This window comes from Puntigrus tetrazona, chromosome 9, assembly GCF_018831695.1.
Source record: "Puntigrus tetrazona isolate hp1 chromosome 9, ASM1883169v1, whole genome shotgun sequence".
Taxonomy (NCBI): Eukaryota; Metazoa; Chordata; class Actinopteri; order Cypriniformes; family Cyprinidae; genus Puntigrus; species Puntigrus tetrazona.
This window is the reverse complement of record NC_056707.1, coordinates 26,025,937-26,037,739: the sequence shown is the minus strand read 5'-3', so window position 1 is coordinate 26,037,739 and position 11,803 is coordinate 26,025,937. Positions and strand designations below refer to the sequence as shown.

Below are 11,803 nucleotides of genomic sequence, written 5' to 3'. Positions count from 1 at the left end.
TAAAATATATAAAAAAATAAATATAATATAAAATAAATATGTAAAAATTTATTTAAGTACACTTTTGTTTCTATAACTAATGAGTTGGTTTGTGTCACTTTTTATATATAAACAAACTATATGTATATATATATATATATATATATATATATATATATATATATATATATATATATATATATATATATATATATGTATATATATATATATATATATATATATATATATATGTGTGTGTGTGTGTGTGTGTGTGTGTGTGTATAAAACAATATAAGAAATTATTTATTAAATCTTTTTAAGTTGACAACTTTTGTGTAATTTTCATAAATAAGATACTAGATGTTTCATCAAATTACATAAATATGAATTATAACTTTTTTAAAACGCGTATAAAAATATCAAAATATACATGTCACGAACTATTATAAACAATTATTAAAATTAATTATTTACATAAAAACATACATAACCATTTATTTGATTAAATATACAATATACAATAAGTTGATAATGCAGGTTTTTATTTTAAAAAAGTGCAGCTCGTTCGATTAGAATTTAGTATCTGTTTTTATAAGATTTTGATTGATTCTAAAATGCCTCTGGGTTAAAAAGACAAAAACTACAATGCTGGGATTTGTTAAAAGCCCGACTGTGAAACATCTTCACGTCCTCTTACCTCGTCCGTCATTAAAGTAGCGATTGATCTGCCGATCTCGTGATACTGTGGTCCTTTACCCAGAGGTCCCAGCAGGATGAACAGGAACCTGGGAGATCAGACGCAAAACAGCTACGTAACCGCTGTCAGGTTATCAATACAGACTAAAGAGGTCCGGTTGTATGCTCACCTGGTGGTAATGGGCACCTCTGCCAGGCCGTTCAACATCACAGCGGGAGAGAGGCGGATAAATGCCACGACAGGCCGGTCCAGACACTCCAGCTCTCCGACCAAAACATTAGAGGCCTCCGCACCCGGAGGGATCTTCTTCATGAAGTGCAGGTCTATCTAAACAGATCATTAAGTAGAGTTAGCTTACCGCATGGCTAGATGAGAACGTTACGGATTTGTTCTTTAAAAAAAAAAAAAATACAAAAACACATCATTTTAACGCAAATGCAATAAAAATGTATTATATATATATTTTAAAATACAAATAAAAGCTATAACATTTTATTTTCAGGTTTTTATCAAGAGAATTAATATAATATTAAAAAATAATATTTTGTAACATACATTCTTTAAAAAAAAAAAGTCAAAAACACCATTTTAACGCAAATGCAATACAAAATGTATCATATATATTTTAAAATACAAATAAAAGCTATAAAATTTTATTTTCAGTTTTTTATTAAGAGAATTAATATACTATTAAAAATTATATTTTGTAACATACATTCTTTAAAAAAAGTCAAAAACACATCATTTTAACGCAAATGCAATACAAAATGTATCATATATATTTTAAAATACAAATAAAAGCTATAACATTTTATTTTCAGGTTTTTTTATTAAGAGAATCAATATACTATTAAAAAATAATATTTTGTAACATAAATTCTTTAAAAAAAAAAAGTCAAAAACATAATTTTAACGCAAATGCAATAAAAAATGTATTATATATATTTTAAAATACAAATAAAAGCTATAACATTTTATTTTCAGGTTTTTTTATTAAGAGAATCAATATACTATTAAAAATTATATTTTGTAACATACATTCATAAAAAAATAAAAAAAGTCAAAAACACATCATTTTAACATAAATGCAATACAAAATGTATTATATATATTTTAAAATACAAATAAAAGCTATAACCGTATCTCAGTAATACAAAAAAAAATATTTCAAGCCATAATTACGCAACCATCCCTATAAGTGATTTTCACATCTGCTTGCTGAATATTAAAAATATATAAGCTCTTTGTAGGATACTGGTCCCTATGGAAATGCGTTCTTAGACCAGTTTAGGGTCAGATGTCAGAGTGATGTACAGAAGAGATTATGCGTAATGCGAAAGGCCACGTGTTGTGTAAGATTTCGTAATATTACTCTCTGCGTTACCGCAGCATTTCATCGCGACCCCAGTGACCCCTGACAGCACCGCAGCCGCTCTGTCATCTGTTCATGGGATCACAACATAATACCCACTTAATACAAGAAACAGAACAGCCTAATGTCAGGTAAAGAGGGATTCGAGCACAGTGTGTTTGAAGAGTAATCCTTTTCCCAGAACAGAGAGCGCTTCAGAGAAAATCCACAGACCTCTGTGTGCTGAAGGAATAGCTGGCCCGAAAATTACATTTCTGTCATCATTTATCAACACAAAGGAAGAAAGTTCGCAACCAGGCTGTTTTGGTCACCATTGACTTCCATGGTATTTTTATTTCTGCTATACAAGTCAATAGTGACCCAAAAAAGCCTGGGTTACAAACTTTCACGATAAAATGCAGTCTTTTTTTTTTTCAACGTTTTTGCGAAGAAAACATTAAGGACGTCCATAAAATGTATGGAAAAAATGCATATTTGTTAAATTCTACATTATATATTATGATTAGCCAGAAATGGTAACATTGTGAAATATTACTACAATTTAAAATAGACGTTTTGTTATATATTTGTCATATATTCCTGTGATCCGGTCATCAGTGTCACATTATTTATGTTTTTGCTGCTTACTATTTTGTGAAAACATTTTATTTTCAGTTTTTTTTATTAACAGAATTAATATACTATTAAAAAATAATATTTTGCAACAAACGTTTTTATTATCGCTTTTGCATTCACTTCTATTAAACACTCGCACGCCCCACACAGTAGTTTTATTCATATAGTTGTTAACCAGTTATAGTTATTAACCATTACTGTTTTCAACACTAATGATAATCGGAAATGTTTTTTCGTATTAGAACGATTTCTGAAGTATCACGTGACACCGAAGACTGAAGTATTGATGCTGAAAATTCAGCTTCGCATTACAAGAAGAAATTTCATGTTAAAAATATAAAAATTAAATATACTTCATTTAAATTGCAATAATATTCCACAGTTTTGCAGCTCAACTGTAGATTGTAGCACACACATGCATATGGGTAAAAAATAAAAAAGGTAAGTGTGATACTGCTTTAAATGATTATTGTTTTTCAAAAAACAAAAAAAAAAAAAGCAAACGTTTTCTGTTTAATATTTTAATAATTGCAATTTAGTTTTTCTGATATGTAAAAATTAATATTTTTATAAAATATATTTAATATATTTTTAATAATTTTTTCTTTGACTTACAGAAAACACCCACTAAAATGCCATTCAGTGTAACAATCTTGTCAGGCACATTTACAACAAAAATCTATTTCTGACACAGTAAAAGACTAACTTCTTTTACCTCAAATACTAAATAGTTTGCATTTTTATAATTTGCCGCTATACTAGGTTTTGCCCATATGTCAAATTCGAAACAATAATCGCTCTTTTATATAAGCACGTTGTTTGAATTTTTATAAAAATTACACTGAATGCTGACGTAACATTATTTCAACCACGTTTTGACATTTTATTCCCTGCAAACTTGTTCTAAACATTAAAAGCAGACACTTTAGTTACATTTAAAGTGCTTTTATGGACATGAATGGCTTATCTTAACGCCTTTGACCCGCCGGCTATCGGTGAGCGTCGTTACCTTGCTGAAGTCCACGGCGCTGTTTTCACGACTCACGTCGTTCCTGCCCTCCGTGGTCAGCGGCTGAGACTGCGGTGGAATCATCTGACCTGCAGACAGACAGACTAATCGATCGGTCCATCACTCGATAAGATGCCAGTACCAATCAGTCTTCATCGGCCGATGGATGAAACGCAGCGCAAGCATCGGCTGGATTAAATGCAGCAGATTGAAATGGTTGTGTTTATGGATTGGTAGGAGAGAATGATTTCAATGGAGGTCTGTTGTGATCCCAGACGTCTACCACTATTGATCAAAAAAAACATAATGAGCATAATTTCACATTTTTGCCTTCAAAAATGGCTATAAATTATATCCGGCAAATAATCGCATACATAATTAATGTTTTTGCTTATATATTATGTTATATGTGTACTGTGCATATTTATCATGTATATATATAACTACAAACACATGCATGTATATTTAATAAAAATATAATATATATATATATATATATATATATATATATATATATATATATATATATACATATACATATATATATATATATATATATATATATATATATATATATATATATATATATATACATATATATATATATATATATATATATATATATATATATGTGTGTGTGTGTGTGTGTAATATACATTTATATACATTTACAAACACATGCATGTATATTTAATAAAAATATTATATATATGTAATATACATTTATATACATTTACAAACACATGCATGTATATTTAATAAAAATATTATATATATATATATATATATATATATATATATATATATGTAATATACATTTATATACATTTACAAACACATGCATGTATATTTAATAAAAATATAATATGTACATGTAATATACATTTATATACTTTTTTTAAATCTATGCCGTATGTGTGTGCATTTATTTATACACAATAAATCAACAAAGCACACACACATATAGCACGTAAACAAAAACTTGTGATTAATCATTTGACAGCACTGATATAAATAAATGGGTAAATCACTTTACGGAAACTCGTTGGGAAACTACTCTAAAGGCGGCTAAAGCAGCTTTCAGCGCACGAAGCAGCACCAAAGCCCTTAGTTAAGAGAGCATCTGACACGGCATGGACAGATTTGTGTTTATTAGTCATGCTCGCTGCTGTTTTAATGCAGCTTTGGCTCAGCGCTGCATGAATTACAGTACTAATGATGCTCTGAGCGTTTGCACAGAACGAGGGGTCTGGTACACTTCATGCGTTAGCGTTAGCGTGTGGGAAGCTGGCAATCTTCCTAAACATAAGCCCTGTATAAAGGTGATGAATATTCAAAATAGCCTTCACCTTCCTCGCACAGCACAATATCATGCCATTTATCTGCTGAATTACGCCGCTCATCTGCTGGGGCAAATCGCGGAGCGCTAAATTCACGCTTGGCGCTTGCATACGCTTTTATTTCGTAAATTCGCACGAAACGCGTAATGCATGAATGTAAATGGATATATTTAGCACCGCTCTCAACTGAAAGTAACAACCACTAACTTTTGCATAAAAAAATATCAATGCATTGACGGTGTTTAAGCTTTTTTGTTTTTTCGCGCCCCCTGCGTAAAAAAAAACTACATTTCCCATGATTCCTCAGAGAAATTTCGATCAACTTCAGCACTGCAAAGTTCCTCTCCTCGCAAAACTGCTGAAATGTTTCTAAACATATACATTTTATGCAATCAACATAAAATATGTTATTTCTATAATCTATATATATATATAAATTAGCTGTTGATTCTTAATGCCTAGTTCTTCATGTAACTTAAAGTACTTTTCACCAATGACTATGACTTTTTGATTTTGCTCATATGCACTCGTCTCAGTAACATGATCAATCTGGCAATGAATCATAATTTGTATTCTGCTTTAATTTAATATCTTGCATAATTCTGCAATTTCTGCTCAGTCTAATTTCTAGAGTACCTTGCTGCTTTGTCAAAAACAATCACCTTTAGAGGTACAAGCGACTAAATGAATCCAGCCAAGTGGTTTTGAGCTTAATAACATTTGCTGTTTGTTATTAATGTAATCTCGGAGGATCATGCATTCTCGCAGCCTTCATTTTCTTTACCACGTGCAACCTATCGGCTGAGATAACCACCTTCACACGGCATGTTTTAGGAAGCGCTACAGCGGAAGGGAAAGTCTCTGAAGTTAAAAGTTGCCTGGATCCGAGCCGTCGTCTCTGTCCAGGCTGAAGGAGGCGGTGGGGTTCTGGTTTGGGTGGGTGGATGTGGAGGATGGAGGAGGGAGAGGTGAGGTGATGGACGAGCAGCACAGAGGCCAACATGGGGAGCAGGATGAGACCTGCCCATCATTTCCATCACAAACAACCGATCGCCACAGAGGAGACTTAAAGAGATGGGATGAAGCGCCTGTCAGACACACACACACACACACAGAGAGAGAGGAGACAAGACAACACAGACACTGAAACTCTGAGATGGTGGATAGGACATGCGCGAGTTGATTTTTGAGAGTGACAGATTTACCATGAAATCAGTCGAAGCATAAATCGGACAACGTTTCAGAAGCGACAACTGCATTAAATAAATTAATTATTCTTCAGCTACCAACACATCTTATTTTTTGCGATTTGTAATGACTAAATAAACATAAAAAAAAAAAACATATATGAAATAAAAAAATAAACATAACATGTTACATATATATTCAATGTTACATTCATATATATACACATATATATTAAATTTGCCAGATTTGTTTTTTTTATGTTTTTGATTTGATCTGCTCACTAAGGCTGCATTTATGTGATCAAAAATACTTATAATGTAATAATAATTCATAAATAATAAATAAATAATTTAACCTCTTAACTGTCATTACAGTGCACTATCCATTATTAATTTTTTGCAATTCATGAACATACTTTTGATGTACCATTTCTAAGCTAATGCAATTTTAAAATGGGCTTCGAGTGATGAATTTTGAGTTTTTAAATTGATATATAACGGTCATAAATCAATCTGTTACTTTTCCTACATAATTTTCTATCAGGAAAGGGATGAAGTATCTGTTTAGGAGTCACAGACCCTTGTATTTAAATATATACTGTGAAATGTAATTTATTTCTGTGCTCAAAGTTGGATTTTCAGCATCATTACTCTAGTTTTCAGTGTCGCGTGATCTTTAAGTAAAAGCATTAAAAATGTTTTTATTGTCGCTTCTGATCAATTGAATGCATCCTTGCTTATAATAGTAATAATTCACAATCATGTACTGGACCCAAACTTTTAGCCTTCAGTAATATATGCTTTCGATGTCTTTTGCATAATCAGACCGGAAACTGCGCAAAAAGCAACTGAATACCGTTTTTGTCCACGCAGTTTGTCTCGGACTGCCTCTTGCCGATGTCTGCGAAAGAGCGGACGATGGGAATCCGATTGGCCAGTTTCTTCTGGTTCTGATGATGGTGCTGCTTCAGAAGAGCTGCTTTGACCCGCTTCCTGACATCCTCTTCAAGATGCCCAGCCACTTCCTGCTGGTCCAGCACCATTTCTAAGAAATGCAACACAAAACATCACAAATGATCAGCAGCAGAAGACAAATACATCATTATCGGCCTAAGAAAACATCATTTTGTTAACAATAAACAAATTGAGATTAACACATTATCTGGAAGTGAAATGAATACTAATAATAAATTATTGTAAGGATAGGACAATATTTGGCTGAGAGACAAATTATTTAGTTTTCTCAAAAATCACCTTTAAAGTTGTCCAAATTAAGTTATTAGCAATGCATCTCACTAATTAATAGCAAAGTTTTAATATATTTACAGTATGAAATTTACAAAATATCTCCATGATCTCTACTTAATGCTTTAATGATTTTTGGCATAAACCAAAAATGTATAATAATTATAGTAATTTTATATATATAATAGTTTATTATATTTAGAATTATATATATATATATATATATATATATATATATATATATATATATACTGTATATATATATATATATATATATACTGTATATATATATATATATATAGTAATTTTAATTGTACAAAAATGTAAACAGCAGCACAGATGTGTAGCAGTATAGATGAATGTTATACTCATCTTCGTATGTGCCATCAAAGTGTTAATTATTCATGTCAAACCTGAATATTAAATGTAATGATGAATTCTTAACACAGCATATGTCTGGCCAGTGCTGTCTTGATACGGAGCTAATGTGATCTTTAAATGAATAATCTGTGCCAAATGTTTGGCAAAGACCTCATCTGTGTCTTATTTTGCAGATGTTCCTTTAACTCTGCATCAAGAAACTGACATTGACGTTGATGACAAGCGACGGAGCAGCTGCTCAGAGATCCGCCGCATGTATCCGGAGACGCAGAACAGCTTCGGGTGATGCAAAATTCACATGCTTAAGAGAGTGAGGTGCAAACACTGTATAATTCATGGCGATAAAGCGATAAAGACGATTTCCGCGGCGCACTCACCTCTGGAGGCTTGCTGCAAGGCATTGGAGTAACGATAAAAAATGCACTTCGTCCAACACGCTTTTGTGACAACATGCCCCGATATCAGTTATATTGTCACAAAAGGCAAAAATGTTGGAGAACTCATCAATGTATATATATATATATATATATATATATACATACATATATACACATATATACATATATATATATATATATATATACATACATATATACACACATATATACATACATACATATATATATGTGTGTATATATATATATATATATATATATATATATATATATATACATATATATATATATATATATATATATATATATATATATATATATATATGCATATATTATTATTATATATTCATTTTCAAACTTATAATGTATACCCAAATGAATAAGCAACACTTTGCAATGTTCAATTCATGATATACCGACGCTCAGAAGCCGAACACTAGAACTTTGTACACATGTGCCAATCACCTGAGCTTTAAACAATGTGATACTGTACATTTGGCTTAGATTCCACGGAGATTAAAGTGTAAAACTCGGTTTAAGGTGTTCCTCAGCGGCGCATGAGCGCTGACACATCCTATTACAATGTGCTAATTTGACAAAGGAAGCTCATTTGACCAGAAATGGCAAACATTTCACGAGAACACAAAGGAATGAAAGGATAAATCACATGTTCAGTTCACAGTTCACCGTGCAATCAAAACAGGGGGGGGGAGAACTAATTATATTTTACAAAAAGAAAATTAAATCTATTTTTACGACTGACATTTCAATCAGCTCTCATTACCATACTGCATATTTCTTTTTACATTTTCAATTATCCTCAATAGCGATTCTCGTTTTACTGTTTAATATTACAATACACAATCATACAATGATTTTAGATTTAAAAGGTAAAGACAGTTCGGCAAATACACTGACGTACAAAGATGCACAAACATCTTATATTTTGTATTCACGTTTGCATTAATGAGAACTATATGGAGAAATGCAATTTTCACAAAATAAAAAATGATGACTCGATGCAAACATTACCCCCAAAAAAGGTGCCCCTATTATAAATTAAAAAAAAGTTCTTTCATGCAGTGTGTATCACAGCTTTAAGTGAATGAAAACATCCTGCGCAGTTTTAAATCTGAACGTGCACCGTGTAAAAAGTTCAGTGTCCATGCTGACCTATGCTGTCCATTTCTAAAGCAGAAATGCTAATTATTGCGCTTATGACCTCAAGGATAGACTACTGTAATGCTTTATTGGGTGCTTGTTCTGCACACTACAGCTGGTCCAAAATGCAGCATCTAGAGTACTTGCTAGAACCAAGAATTGAGACCATATTAGTCTGGTTCTGTCAACACTGAACTGGCTCCCTATCAAACATTGTATAGATTTTAAAATCTTGTTAATTACTTCTAAAGCTTGAATGGATTAGCTCCACAATACTTGAGTGAGCTCTTATCAGATTATAGTCCTCCATGTCTTCTGCGTTCTCAAAAATCGACTGCGGGCAGCAGATCATTTTCCTATTTAGCACCCAAACTCTGGAAGAATCTCCCTAACACTGTTCGGGAGGCAGACACACTCTGTCCATTTAAATCTAGATTAAAGACACCTCTCTTAACACACTAATACGTTTCTATTATTCAAATCTGTTAAAAGGATTGTTAGGGTGCACTAATTAGATCAACTGGAACCGGAACGTCCCATAACACACAATGCACTCATTACATCATTAAAAAAATGGTATCTACGCTAATATTAATCTGTTGTTTTCTTATTCTGTTTCTCAGTCCTTATCCAGATCAGATGGATGTCTACACCCTGATCCTCTGTATATATATGTATATGTATATATATGTATGTGTGTATATATGTATGTGTATATATATATATATATATATATATATATATAGATATATATGTAGATAGATAGATAGATAGATAGATAGATATAGATTAGAATAATACACTGAGAATAAAGGTTTTTAAGGCCAACAAAGGCATTTAAATATGCATTACAATTATAGCAAATTAATAAATCTTGTAAATAAAAAATGTCCATTGATAAACAAAACAAAAAGGCAAGTATAAAAACATTAATCTATAAATTAATTGGTTTTGTCTGGCCAGTGGAGAATTTCTAGCAATTATTGTTGCAATTGATTGCACAGATATTATTTAAACTAAACTGATCCAGATAATAATGAGACACCTTTAACTGAAAATAAATTGTTTAATCTTGCCATTATACATTACTGACACTCTATTCTCCACTTCGATACTGTTCAGTGCTTTGACACAATCTGTAACGTTAAAAGCGCTATATAAATAAAGGTGACTTTGTTTGTATTGAAATCAGTTCTATGATGAGACCTTGCATAAACCATCACCTGCGATCTCCTCCAGAGAGCTGGCTCTCATGTCCAGCAGGACGGTGCCGTTGATGATGCAGCTCCGCAGCTCGAAGAGACTGTGCAGAGAGAGCGTCGCGACGTACGGTTTACTCCAGCGCTCACCTCCATCCTCCACGTCCTCTTCAAACTTCAGCCACCTGGAAAGAGACACAGACGCCGTTAAAGGAACAGCTCACTCAAAAATGGAAATCTGCTGTGATGTACTCATCCTCCGGCCATCCGAGATGCAGCCGAGTATGTTTCTGCATCGTATTCGGAGAAATGTAGCATTGCATAAACTGGATGCGCTGCAGTAAATGGGTGCCGTCAGACGGAGAGTCCAAACGGCTGATAAAAACATCACCATAATCCACACCACTCCATTACATCAGTTAATGTCTTGTGTGTTTGTAAGGAACAAATACATCACTAAGACATTTCAACTTAAAACCACTGCTTCTGGTTAAAATGCAAGCCCGTGATCCATAATAATGTTTCCTCCATCTTCAAAACCCACCCACTTATTTCTTCAGAGTTGTTTTGGACTGTTTTGGCTTGATCTGTGCAGATTTCTCAGCTTTTGAGAAAGAGGCAGCCTTTTCACTCGACATTTTAAAGTTTTGAACTTGATGCTGGATTTGTTTCTAACAAAACATGCCGTTTTTCACTTGGCCAGATGTTAACTGACGGACTCTCGTTCTGACGGCACCCATTCACTGCAGAGGATCCATCGGTGTTCTGTTGAAGAAACATCTTCATCTACATCTTGAATGGCTTGAAAGCAAAAACTTTTTTAAGGCGAACAGTTTCTTTAAAAGCGACTGCAACTGCAGCCGGAATACCAAAAATAAGAGCTTCACGGCACATTTCAGCATTAACTCTCATACGAATCCAGAAGAAACTGAATATTGTGCACGAGATAACTTTATTTCATATGCCAAATACATCACATTTGTCCTTTTTGAGCTTTACAGCATTACGAAGTGCAAGCGAGCGCATAATAACATAAATAACATTTCTTATAACCTTTACTGAGTAGGTAAATGGGAATGTGTGTTGTCTCATGTGAATTTTTAATATTTTCAGATCTAAAGCTACAGTCCACATGCTGTCTTTGCTTATCGAAAAAAACGAAAACAAACCTCCTGCTGAGTGCACTTGCATTTGGATGTGATGCCATATGACAACGTAGAAAC

At 32.7% G+C, this 11,803-nt stretch overlaps 1 protein-coding gene across 1 annotated transcript in view; it reads right to left on the bottom strand.

Annotated features, from left to right (window-relative positions):
- slc4a10b (solute carrier family 4 member 10b) overlaps positions 1-11,803 on the bottom strand; it is a 55,372-nt gene that overhangs the window by 21,394 nt on the left and 22,175 nt on the right. Inside the window, exons 5-9 of the mRNA XM_043249196.1 lie at positions 10,605-10,765; positions 7,056-7,244; positions 3,673-3,761; positions 846-1,003; positions 677-764 (exon numbers count right to left, since the gene is read on the bottom strand). Coding sequence (XP_043105131.1) covers positions 677-764; positions 846-1,003; positions 3,673-3,761; positions 7,056-7,244; positions 10,605-10,765 — 685 coding nt within the window. The remainder of the gene's footprint in view (positions 1-676; positions 765-845; positions 1,004-3,672; positions 3,762-7,055; positions 7,245-10,604; positions 10,766-11,803) is intronic.